Consider the following 12,931-nt stretch of genomic DNA (forward strand, 5'->3'; position numbering starts at 1 on the left):
TGTCCTCTGGCTCTGCTACAGAATGGCAAGCTGTTATAGGAGTAGATATTGGCACAGCTGGAAATCTGTTCAAAGGGATTGCAAAACAGGATAGAGATCAGCAATTGAGGCAGAGCACAGCTATGGCCTAAAGACCTTGTGTGCTGTAGGCTGAAAATTTTAAGCCAGAGAAATAAACAGAAGATTCTGGGAAGAGAGTGCTTGGGGAGCAATGTCCTCCCATGGATACTTGGCATGTTTAGCTTGAGTAGGTTGTGTTGCCCTGAGCAGCTGCTGGGGCCTGCAAAGAACAGCTGAGACTCCCATTTGCTCCTTAGAACTAGATTTGAAGCATCTGCTTTCAGTGGGATTGCAGTAAGGATGTGAGTGTGGCTGATGAATGTTAAAAACCTGGTTCCTAAAAAATGCATAACTCAGTATAAACACAGCTGGCCTGCTCTGAACTGAGACCAAATACCTGCAGAGTCTCACTGCTCTGGCTGCCTTAGGGACACAGAGAACCCTCTGAATCTGCTGGTATTACAAGGTATCAGGTGTTCCTTCTCTGGGATTTTCAGAAGTGCTAAACATAGCTTTCTTATCTGCAGCTCCTTGACCTCAACAGAAAGCAGAATCCATGTAGTACTGAAGCTTTAAGAATTCCCACACATGAAGTATGTTGCCTCAGATAATGCAAAGGAAGGGTGTGCTCTGCTTTGGAAACTTCCCCCCTGGATAACAAGGTAAAAGGTTCCATCAGAAGTTAGCAGAGTAGTGTTTTCACTATGATTATCAGCTGTAAAAGCCACATTTGTCTTCAGTTCAAGGATGCCCACCTGCAGTGCCAGCTTTTCAGACCATGAGACTAGAAAGCAAAACTCAGGACTATATACTGAATGTGATTTTTAAAAACACAGTTATTAAAAATATATCTCTCCAGTAATTATGACATTCAGTATTAGAATATGACTGGTAAATGACGATGACTTTGGCCAACTAAGATTCCCCTGGTCTTGAGCATTGCCTTTCTCAAATGCAATGTCCCTTTGGTATGTACAAACCAGCTAAGTTGTGCAGTGAGTTGCCCCTAAGATGTCAGGTTTGAGCTCATGAATGGAATCAGTGATGTCTTCAGGCACTGTGATTGGTGATTAAACTGTGGAATTTTGCTATTTGCCTGTTTTAAAAAGTGCAGGTGGTGTTCTTCTGGTTTTTAATCCTGGAACTCCCCCCTTGGAACATGTTTGGAACCCATAAGATGTGTCCTACTTTGTCACTTCTAAAGGAGGCTGGCGAATGTGTGGCTGCAGTGTTTGCTGGTGCTCTCTGCTTGAAACACTGCTCAGGTTTGAGTTGTCTTTCTTTCCCTGTATGCACATAAAGGCTTTAACCTTCATCCAAAGATGTTACAAAGAAGTCTTGAGTTAATGTTTTAAGGGTGGATAACAGAAGCATGAAAGTGCAACATCCTTCTTAGGCAGAATTTGTATTTGGGCTTACAAACCCTATGGACATGGCAGCAGGGGTGGGATTCAATCTACCTTCACTGCTCTTGGAAACTTTTATTCTAAGTGAGGTTATTCTTGGTCTAGGGAGAGCTTGTTGCAATTTGAAAAGCAGCTGTAGCCTCTCAGGGTGTTTTGTTCCCTTCCTTGCAACTAGGAGCAAACAAAAGTGGTGGCTTTCCCAGTGCCCTTTTGCTCTGAGAATTTTGTAGTATGATTGCTGTGACTTCGACGTGATCATATCCTGTTGTAGAACTAAAGATGAGAAATGAAATATCTTTATTTCACGTTGAGAGAGTTCTGAATGCTTCCACTGCCCTTTGAAACATTTACTATTGCTCCCATTTCCTGTTCTCCACCCTGTGTAGTATCAGATGCAGCCACTTTGCTTTTGGAGTTGGAAGAGCTGGGTGGAACGTGTGGGCTGTGAACACCACTCCCAGGGCAGGCAATCAGGGGCACAGTTCATCCTCTTGACTTGGGACAAGCCAAGTTTCTTTTTAACTGTGATAATGAAAACCACTGCCTTTAGGTACTTGCCTAGGATAAATCACTCTTAAATTTAGCTATCTTCACACCGTACTGCAAAGGAAAACATCCTGCTTATTTATGTGTGATAATTTGACATTACCATTGTGTTACCTTAATCACATAGAGGATTGGAAGAGAAGGCAATCTGGTGCTTGTAATTTATTTTGAACATGTGAACAATCCCACTTTTTTATTCATTGGCAAATGATGGATAATAACTTGCCCAGAAGAAATGTAAGGAGACCTAAGAGTGTTTGCTGTGATAACTGTGTGTGAAATAAGGCCGAAGAAAATCTAGTTTTACAGGTTTTGGGGATGTCTTTATGATAGGAGAGTTCACGGATGAAGGATGTCATTGTTGGAAGGCAACACTAGCACTACGGCAGCCTGGGCAGCAGGATGGCAGAGGTTTGTTACAGTAGTGCAGCTTGAGCTGAGAGCCTGTGCTGTTCTTTGTCACAGCGGTCTCTTGAAACAACGGGCAATTTCACTGGGTAATGGTGAGTTTCAGACCATGCAGGAACCAAATCTAGGCTTGTGATTCAGCTTGTGGAGAATACAGAAAGAAGGCTTATACAGCTTAAGTGCCTCTCCATTGGATTTGCCTCCTCAGCCTTATTTTCTTAGTACTGCTTTCACATATCCTGTATGTACTAAAGCAAGGAAATGGGATTCTACATCTGAGATGTTCCCCGGTGAGCCTGGGTGAGCTGCGTTGGACTGGAAGGCTTTGGACCGGCCCAGCTTGAGGTGTCTGCATCCCATCAGGGGCGGTGCAGGTGTGGCACGGTCGCGGTGGTGCTGGGTGCCCCGCAGGCTGCATTACCCCGCACTGCCCTCAGACAGCATCGCTGCGGCCGGAGCGATGGTCCCGCTGCCCCTGCAGCCAGCCCGGCCCGTCCCCGCCCGCCCTCTCCTCACGGGGCTGCCCTGGGCGGGGCGCGGAGCCGAGCCCGTCCCTCAGGGCCCGCGGCGGGCGGGGCCCTGCGGCTCCTCCACCCGGCACGGCCCGGCCCGACCCTGCGCGCTCCGGGAGCCCGGCGGACGCGGTAAGTGGGAGCTGCCCCCTCAGCTGACGGCGCCTCCGCAGGTTCCCTTCTCCGTCCTCCTCTGGGTCTGTCCCTTAGGCTGAGCCGCCCTCAGGGCGCTCCCGCTGCGTGTCCCGCCTGTGAGGGGTCGCGGCTGTGCAGCCCCTCTGGCCGGGCAGCTCCGGGGCCGCCGGCGGGTCCCTCCCGCGGGGCTGGGGGCGTGCGGACCCTCGGCCTCCTCAGGGCGTCTGCGCTGGCTCTGTGTGTGCCCGCAGCCGCCAGCCGGGGCAAAGGCAGCTCCCCGCAGCATCCCCGCCACGAGCAGCTGTCCCCTGCAGGTTCCACTGGGGCCGGCAGAGCCGCGGTGCCACCAGTGCTCCTGCTGGTGTTACAAGCCGCTCGGTCTGGCGGGGCTGCCGTCCGAGGCCATCGGGGACATTCAGCGAATGCTGTGCTCAACTTCCATCGTTTATCCGCAAGTTTCTTCCTGCCTTTTCCCTCAAGCAGCTTCACTTGTGTTTCTCTACACCTGTTCCTCTGGCCAGTGAGCCGGGGGTCCTGAAGCAGCACAGCACGGTGGAGGGGCCTGGTTTGGCTGGCCTGCATGCGTGTAGGGGACAGTCCAGAAGGAAGATGTGAGTTAGAGAGTGAAAATGTGTGGCAATTGCTCCTGCTTTGACTGATCAGTCACCAGCTGCAGAAGGACCAAAGTCACAGTGCTCACTTGCTTAATGCGTGAGGTAAAAGCTCATCTCAGGCCCTTTTCTGAAACATCAGCTGGTTTCAGACTTTCCCGTGCCTTTCTTTGTGCAAGAAACACAGATCGCAGAGGGAGGTTTCCCTTGACTTTGGGGCAGTGCTGTAAATGATGTGCAGCAGTAATCCTGGAAGGCGCCTCAGGGACGGGGACAGGCTCTGCCCGTGCCAAGCCAGCGTGCCTGGCCTTGCGGGCTTCCCCTGCGCCCTGAGCGCCCGTCCAGGCTGTGCTCCCACCCCGCTCATCGCCCAGGCACGCCGGGCTTTGGGATCCCTGCCCCTGGCTGGCAGCTGGAATCAGCTGCAGAGCCAATGTGGTTTGTACATGTGCTTGAAGCGGAGCCTTGGAAATAGCCTTGGGTCATTCGCCGCACATGTAATTACTGCAGGGTAAATCTGGGGGGTCAGAAAGGGAGCCCTTGTGAGTTAGTGGCAGGAGCAGTGATTCCATATAACTGGGATTGAATGCTCAGGTGGTCGGTGTGTTTTGTGTTCTTTATAGACACACAGTAGTAATAGTTGCCGTAATTTCCTGGCAGAAGGATTTTTAGGCTACTTTTGTTTTCTGACAGGAAAGTGTTTCAATGAAAATAAGGGTTTGCTGGAACTGATAGAACTTTTAACTGTGCTACGCTTAATTAGAAGTAGAAGGTAAAACCCACTTGGGTTGTTTGGGTTTTTTTTTTCTGTTGGAATTGCTTAGTCTTTTGTGGGATAAAAGAGAAAGAAAGATGGAAAAAGGAATGAAAGTGAAAGAAGAAAATACTGTAACGCTTATAAAAATCTCTTTACTTTTAGTATAAAACAACAAAACTAGAAGACAATATAACTTCAATTTGTTTAATGGGTTTGGTTTTTTGGTTTTATTTTGGTGGGGGTTTTTTTCTTCTTTTCTGTTTATTTTTTTTCCCCTTCATTTCCCAGATCATTAATTTAAAACAGTCTGGTTTTGAGTCTAATTTGGTTTTGGTCATTTTTCAGTATTATAAAACAGTTCATATGGGAGGTTTTTACTTTGGTCTGTTCTAATGTGTTTGGGCTTTTGGTTTAGTGTAACTAATGTTTTGTAATATAAAAGCATGTCAGGGGAATGCTTCTGAGTTTGGCAAAGGGTTTAATGATTCAGCTCATGTCAGGTGTACTTGAGAAAGTCAGATTATTCAGCTGTTACCTCAGTCACTTGAAACTGGTTTCCTTAGGACAGAAGAAGCCCTAGGTAAAAAAAAGCCAGGCTGTTGGCAAGAGAAGTGCTCCAGCAGTTTTGTTCTCACCTCTGATTTCTGTTATTCTGCTCTTGTTTACTGTTGGGTGGACATTTAACGTGGGTTTGGTGTGTATAGACCAGTCACTGGTTGTCACATAATTTGGTAATGATGGGCTAATAACTTAACTTGTGCAGGGAAAACTTCATTAGAGAAGAAAACTAGAAATTACTTTCTTCTGCTCCTCTTGAGAGGAACTGTGAGGAATCCCAGAGCAAAGAGATGAGGAGAGGAGAGGTGGGCCCAGTGTGGGATGGTTAGGGAATAGATGTGGCATGTTCTGTGAAATGATACAGAAGCTCATCTCCTCTGCTGAGGTTGCCTTGGAGCAATTAAGCTCTGTCTGATTGAGAACTCACTGAAGCAGATACCTTCATCACCCTGGGTTTAATGAATTCTGGTGCAGCTCAGTGATGGGAATGGCCCTGACTCACTGGGTTGTGGTATTGTTTGGGCACATGCCCCTAAGTGTTAGCTTAAGGTGTGTAGCAGGAAAAAAAAAGTTGGTTGTTGCTTTTTCCTCAGATCCTGAACAACTTTTTTGTCTTGAGTCCAAGAAGAATGTCTGTCCATCTCTAATTCTGCCTGCCTTCACTGGCCACCATAGAAAAAGCACCACCTGACTAAAAAAAAATAAATAAGGCTCTCATTCCTGCTTGGATGTACTTGTGCTCTGTATTTGTAATGGTGTCCAACAAAAACCTTAGAGTGTAAGAAATCTTTGAAAGTGAAATCACCTTCGTTTCCTAAGGTGAGAGAAGAGTAACATTCATGCTTGTGAGTGGCACTTCTATTTCAGATGAATTTTGAGTGTGTGAAGGTTATATTTCCTTGGCTTACCCTCTAGTGCTGTGCTGATGACAGTTGCTTTGGATCATCAAGTGCATGATCTATTTTGGGCATTTGCTGAGTGTGACTGTTGGGTGGGAGCCAGGGAGGGATATCCGTGGAAGGCAGGACAGGATAACATGAAGTGATGGACATGGGAAACACCAGCAATCAGAGGTGCCACTGGGGGTCTGAACATTGTGCAACAGGTTTGTCTTCAGCCTTCAGAAACAGGACTCTGGGCTTGAATGGGTTCTTTGTGGGAGATTTATCTCTAGGGCTTTGATCTCTGCAGAAATGGGTGTAAGAGATCAGCAGAAGGGATGAGAATTTCCTGGTTATTTTTGCATGGATTCTGCTCACCCACAGAATCAGCTGTGTTTTTGGAGCATGCTGAGAAATGAGTGAACTTGTCAATCAAACATGAAGTGATTGTGTTCACAGAGGCACTTTGGGGGGGTTCCCCCCTCTCAAAGCAATCTGTTTAACTTGCTCTTCTGAATGGCAATGAACTCTTTCTTAAAACAATGACTTCTTAGGTGTATTTGGTTTTATGTTGTTTATAAGCATGCACCTTGGATTCTGACAAAGGGAGTAGTCAGCTTGAGGGATTTACAGTCTTTGGGCAAGTCTCAGCAGCATCTCTTTTTACCTGGGCATTTTCCTGCACTCGTGTGCTCAGAATGTAACTCTGCAATTCAGGGTGAGCGAAAGGTTTGGGTTTTCAGCAAGGCTTGGCTTTGTCCTTTGCTTGCTTTTTTGAACTCTGTAAAGGTTGAACACAGCCAACACTTAAAAAATTCTGCTTTGAACAATAGCAAGCAATAATATATAGACTTAGTAAGAATCAAATAGCTCAGAGATGTCTTCATTCTTGTAAATATGACTGAAGGATTTATTGCCTGTAGTTTCATGATCTGAGCAATAGTGGTTGATGATCTTTTGGTGAGATGATGAAAGGTTACTTGAAGAATACATCAAGTATTTTTCACTTTGCATAAATCACTTTGTAATTTGCTTACAAAGTGAAATTTGAGTTGCTTATTTTCATTGGAAAGTAAAATAGACATTTTTATCCCAAGCATGAACATGATTTTAGGAAGGAAATTATTGAGCAACAGAGTTAACAGAACAGTTCACCTGGTTTCACCTTGAAAAATGATGAAAATATCAACAAAACCAGAGTAGAATGTGGAAAAATAATAACACACATTGCAGTGCATCATGCTCACCAATGCAAGTGTTGGTTTCTACAATGTATTTTACTAATGTGGTGGTTACCCTGGGCTTCAGTGTCACATCCTGTGTGGTGTCTCTTGCTTGCCTTGGGTAGCCCAAAAAGAGAGATCATTGCTCAAACACTGTTACACAGGAGGGCAAGGGAGGTGCATTTGTCTCCATTAAAGAGCTTTGAAACTGGGGTTTGAGCAGGTGTTTTAATAGGAATGCAGCAGCCTCAGAGCCCTGGAGCTGTTCCCTGTGCAGTGCAGGCCTCCAGCAGTGCTGTCCTGGAGAGCCTGTGAGGAATACCGTGCATCTCCCTCTCCTCTGCAGGGGCACCTGTGAGTGTGCCATGGGATGGCAGGAATGGCAGGAATGGGTGTGCTTGGGCCATGGGCCAGCTGCAGGTCAGCTGTGTCACCCCACAGGTGTGCACACACACACCTGCAGAGAGCACAGGTTGCAGTTCTGATGTGTAACTGAGATACTCCTCATCATCTGACAGCATCTGTGCCTGTCAGGATTGATGTAGTGGCCCTTCTGCTTGACATAGAGCAATCAAAGAATTCTTCTCCTAATGTGTAGGTTTTGCTAACATCAAATAAAATATATATTTATGTAGAAGCACTAGGAGACTTTCTGTTCCTTTGAAGTAACAGAAGGGGCATATTTGGAAAGGAATTGATACTCAACATGCCACCCATGTATTAGAAGCCAGTGCTTTGTAAAAAGGGCTGGGGCAAACAAAGCAACCAATCATTTTTTCTGAGGTGAGTGAATGATGACAGCTTGGGTGTGTATTGAGGAATTGTTAGATTTTTACAATGTATTTTCTGCTCACAATACCTGCTTTTTTTGAGAAAAATCTTCAATTTGTATGCCTTTCTGTTTGTCAGGAATACTGCAATTGCTCTTTGATACTTAGTTCTGTTTTATAGGTCTGCTGAATCTTGCAACACTGAATTGAACTTATTTCTAAAGGATCAAAATGGAGCTTTATTTGCTTGTGAAATATGCTTCACAATATGCACCAGTCAGTTGCCAATGACTGCAATTTAAAAATCTGCAGCAGCTGTATAGAGATAAGGAACTTGGAAGTCCCCAGTGCATCTGAAGGAAGCAGCATCTGGGATTCATAAAGCAAACAAAACCCATTACATTGACAAGATACACTGTTGAGTGTAGAGATGTGTGAGAATAACTATGTGTCTCAATGCAATTAGATTTTATTGTGCTACTAGAAGCCTTACAGCTATTTTACATGTTCTGATCTAAACAGTAGATATTTAGTAGTTGGGCATAGTGCCAATGTTCATCTCCACAGGAAATAGCAAATAGTTCATGACCTGACTGGCCAATTACTCTGTTCAAATCTATGCTGTTCCCATAACATCCATTGCTGTGGAGGTGTATCCCAAGGAATTCTGTGAGTTCTCATCTGCTCCTCTTCCAGAAGCAGCCCAGTGTAATGCACAGATGCTCCAGTGCACCAGTGTGGAGCTTGTCACAGAGATATCAGTTTAAAAGATTGTGTTCAGGACACAAACTGCACAGTTACAGAGAGGGACACCTGTAGCAGATGCTGCTGGTGGTGTTCTCATTTGAAACACCTACTGTGCATGATGGAAGATGTGCTGAAAGCTCTGGAGAGGGAATGGGACTTTTTTTCCAGCAGCAGTTCAAATGTCTGTGTGCTGTCCTGCCTGTGTGCTTCAGGAGCACTGCCTGACCTGAGGAAAAGGCAGCTCTGCCTCCTGGTCTCCCTGGCTGAGGATCTGGCTGAGGGAGTCTGTAATGCTACTTTTTGTGCTCACTCTCTTTGGTGTAGTGTGGAGGCTTTATTGTCCAGAACTTTGTAAATAATTAATTCATTTTCCTTTTATCACGTTTGTGTTTCTTGGTATGTTCTGTCATTCCAGTTAGTTGTGTTCTTGGGTACATCAGTGGTGGCCAAGAATCTCCTTCACTTAAAGGTGCTCATCTCTTTCCAGATTTGAGCCCTCACTATTTGGCTGAGTTAGTTATTTTGACTGATCAGTGGTAACTTTGGTCATGAATGAGCTGCAATGCATTCAAAGTGCCTGTACCACAAATGTTTGTTACTGAGACTCAGCCTCTTGCAGGATGTAATGAATGTCATTCTTCATTCATATTCTAGTTGCATCATCCTTGAGTATCAATGAGAGACCAAGTATGGCTTTCTTCAAGCAACAGAAGGTGGAGGACATTTATGAAATTGGGGAAGAGCTGGGAAGGTAAGGTCACACTGATGACACCAGTGATTCTAAAAGCTGACACTGGGGATATTTGCTGCTTCCTTTGGCCTGTGATAGCCTGGATCAGTTACAATATACTGCAATAGCAACACACACCTTGACAAAGACTGCACTTTGGATAGGATTTTTTGTAGTTTTTTTGGGTTTTTTCTTTAGATTAAATGTGCTAACTGTTTTTTCTGTTTCTTTTCTTGCAACTAGGACAACAAAAGGTATGTTTGCATTGTCTTTTGTAGATAGGTGTCTCCTGTGTCCGTGCTTTAGATTTGAGTTCACATGCCCATTCTCAGAGCCAGCTGGGAACAGGAGCCTGTGCTGCTGCCACAGACACAGCAATTCCACTTGTCCTGTTGTTTTGAGCAGCACTCCCCACAGCACTGTTGTTTTCAGCTGACTCCAAGCACTGACATCACTTGCTCATATGTGCCTACAAAAAAAGGATCACGTATTCCTGAAAGACTTTTTACCTCTCAGATCTTCAGTTGGACTGGTTAATGCTGGTAGATATTCTTTAATGTATAAAGGCTTATCTGCAGGTATTAATTACAGGTGTAATTACCAACTGTTACCATGTTTAACCATGAAGCATTGCTGGGGTTGTGAACTGGATACCCAGGGTACTGGGTACTCAGTCTCTCAGCAACATCCAGTGCTCTGGGTGAGGATGGCTGCTTCCCATTCAGTGTCCAACCCTCTAATGGTTTTTGTTTTAATATGCAAATAGCTAAATTAGGGCTGTACACAGGTTGGCTTCTTTCCCAATGTGTGGCAGGTGGTTTCTATACATGACTGTGTATGTGCCATCACCCTTTCTCAAGGGCCAGTCATGAGCTCCATTAAAACACCTCAGCTGATGATGTTTGGAATTTTTTTTTCACTCTCAGCTATTTAATTTTTAGAGTTAGTGAGAAGACTCCTTTTAATGGGAGAGGGGTTGAGGTTTGTTTGTTAATTTGTTTTCCATTCCCTTCCCTCTCAGGAAGGCCATAACTATTAAGTTTCCTGGAACTGCTTACTTCTATCTGCTTACTTTTTACTTACTTTGCTTTTAACTGCTTAGTACTGAGAGTGTCAGTCTGACAGTGAAAACCTCACAACAGTGAGCAATAAAGAAATTCAGTGTGTGCATGAAGGGTGTAAGAGGTGTGGTTTTTATCAATGAGGTCCTAAGTTAAACAGTCAAACTACTAAAATGAGAAACTGGAGACTGAGTAATTTATTTTTATTTCGGTTTATGAATTAGTTTTGGGAATCTTTTGAGATGGTGAACATAATTCTCCAAGCTGATGGATATTGGGGATTTTCAATGGAGAAGTGTAGCTGAAACAATCTGGTGAAGGCTTGCCATTGCTTCTTCAGTCAGCCAGAGAGGCTGGTCAGGGTTTGTGTGGTCACAGCAGCCCTCCTCCTCTTCAGGCTGCATGTACAATGTCACACAGTCTTTGTCAGTGTATTTTCACTTTCAGGTTTTGAGGGCCAGTGACAAATGGTATTTTGCTTTGCTAGAAGGAAGTTAACATGCTGGACAGATTGCAGTGACTGATCTTTTCCAATGCTGACTGATGCCCTTAGAACCTGTAGATGCCTTCTATTAGTTCAGTTTGCAACAAGCTGTTAGTTACTCACAGGTAGAGTATTTATTGTCATTATTTATTTATTTATTGTCATTCTGGTGGCAGAAGTCACAAAAAATGTTTTCAAGCAACATCTCTGAAGAGTCTGTCCTATTCTTGTCCTCTTCACTGAGTTTGTCACTTCTTGAGAACAAAACTAGTTAACATGGGCCTAGTGCTTGTTCTAGCAGGGATTCAGCCATCAGATGAAACAGAGTATGTCACTGACAGAGCCAGCCCCTGTTTATCTGAAAGTCTTTGCACAGCGCTCAGGAAAGGTTGATCCACCACAGACTGCAAAGCCTGAACTCTGCTCTGGTGATGAAAGGAGGCCCTTCCTGTCATTGTGCAGCATTGAGGGTGACCACAGCAAAGCTCCCCAGCTCATGTTAAACCCTGCACACAGAGAATGTGGGCAGGCACTGCCCAGCCAGGTCATCCTCGGGGTCCCTGTGGGGCTGGAAGCAGCTCAGAGAGAGCTGTCAGTGCTGGGCCAAGGCAGGGGGGTGAGAGAAGGCATTTTGCAGAGAAGGGAGCAGGTTTTCCATGGCTGCAGCTGTGTGCTCTGACCAGCTGCTTAGCTCCAATATTCCCTCAGTCTTTCAAATATTAATCTTATACCAACCTCTGTTGCTCAACTTCTCCAAAGGTACACACAGGGAGCAATCTATCAGGCATGTGGCCTTAGAGACAACTTGCTGATGGCCTTGTTTGTTATAGCAGCTCCATTTGGGAAGCTTAGCATGGCCTGTGCTCAATGTGTGCAATACTTCAAATATACATATATAATTGTGTTGCTTCCCTCAAGATAGTATCAGTCACTTTCAGGTCTGTGGGCACTGAGGTTCTCTAGCCATAGCTGAAAAGAAGCTTAAAAAGAGGACTCTAAAGTGAATTTAGCAAATTTCAACATGATAAAGAAATTGTTAAAGACTTTAACAATTTGTACTGTTTTGAGGAGGATCCTGGCCTAATCCATTTGCAGGGATGTTAACAGCTTGACAAATCAGTGGAAATACTCCTTGAAAAATGTGAAGAAGTGAAGACTAACTTGTCTTCCTGGGAATATGCAGCAGGTCAAATAACTGCTGCTTCTTGTGGCAAGGGAGGTGACAGCTGGAGACAACCAAGAATGGAAAGTCTCAAATCAAGGGCACAGTAGGCCCAGAGAAAGAAGAACTGCCCTGCTGAGCTAGGGCTATGGTTTCCAGGAAAGTGGCAGCAGTAAAGCTCACTGGAAAGCCTTTGATGTAATGTTTCAGTTGTTCTGTTTTGGCTGGGTAGTTGTGGCTTTTTACAACACATAAAGTGTTGTACAAACATCCAGGAGCCCATTCCAGCTGTACTATCAAACACTGATGGTGCTGGTAGGTACTGGAATTTGAGATGCACAGTGTGATTTCTAAAGGGATGTATCATAGAGTCATTAATCTATTACCTGAATGTGGTGCCAGTGAGGCTGGGAGAGCTGTTGACATTTGTGCCTTCTGGGCAGTGCCACTGTTACATGCCAAGTTAGGGCTGAGGGTAGGAAGTGTCATGGAGCTTTTCCCAAAGTGTTTTTACCAGTGCCCATTGAGAAAGTGTGCTCCTCCAGGGCTGTGTGGGCCTGGCACTGCTGTCCTGGGCCAGTGTCCTGCTCCTGCAGCTCAGCTCTGCAGCCTGCAAGGACTCACACTTAGCAGAGAAAAACAGACAGACCTTGGAGTGATGCTTCTGAGCATGGAAGTCTCCCCCTTTCCTTCACTGTTGTCCTTTCACTGGAGGGAAGGGGCTCTGCCTTCCTCCACAGTGTGGGCCAGCCTAACCCCCTGTCACTGCAGTTTCTTGCCTGTATCAGTAACTGGCAGCTATGCTCATTCCTCATCTCCTGGGCCAGTCAATGCCTTCATGCAGAAAATATCCACTGTGATTTCTGTTGATAAGTTTGGA

The 12,931-nt window shown here is 45.2% G+C and overlaps 2 protein-coding genes across 5 annotated transcripts in view; both read left to right on the plus strand.

Annotated features, from left to right (window-relative positions):
- The window catches only part of TBC1D2B (TBC1 domain family member 2B), a 41,351-nt gene extending 32,067 nt beyond the window's left edge, over positions 1-9,284 (plus strand). The window contains exon 14 of one of the 2 annotated variants that reach the window (XM_063169513.1): positions 9,269-9,284. The gene's annotated coding sequence lies outside the window, so the exon portion shown is untranslated. The remainder of the gene's footprint in view (positions 1-9,268) is intronic. The other variant, XM_063169510.1, reaches the window with a different exon arrangement.
- The window catches only part of DAPK2 (death associated protein kinase 2), a 46,621-nt gene that overhangs the window by 4,380 nt on the left and 29,310 nt on the right, over positions 1-12,931 (plus strand). For 2 of the 3 annotated variants that reach the window (XM_063169519.1, XM_063169516.1), the window contains exons 1-2: positions 3,005-3,064; positions 9,269-9,365. In XM_063169519.1, the coding sequence (XP_063025589.1) occupies positions 9,304-9,365 (62 nt within the window). In that variant the 5' untranslated portion in view covers positions 3,005-3,064; positions 9,269-9,303. Of the gene's footprint in view, positions 1-3,004; positions 3,065-9,268; positions 9,366-12,931 lie in introns of those variants that run through there. The other variant, XM_063169517.1, reaches the window with a different exon arrangement.

The sequence above is a fragment of the Melospiza melodia genome, chromosome 15 (assembly GCF_035770615.1).
Source record: "Melospiza melodia melodia isolate bMelMel2 chromosome 15, bMelMel2.pri, whole genome shotgun sequence".
In the NCBI taxonomy this organism is placed as follows: Eukaryota; Metazoa; Chordata; class Aves; order Passeriformes; family Passerellidae; genus Melospiza; species Melospiza melodia.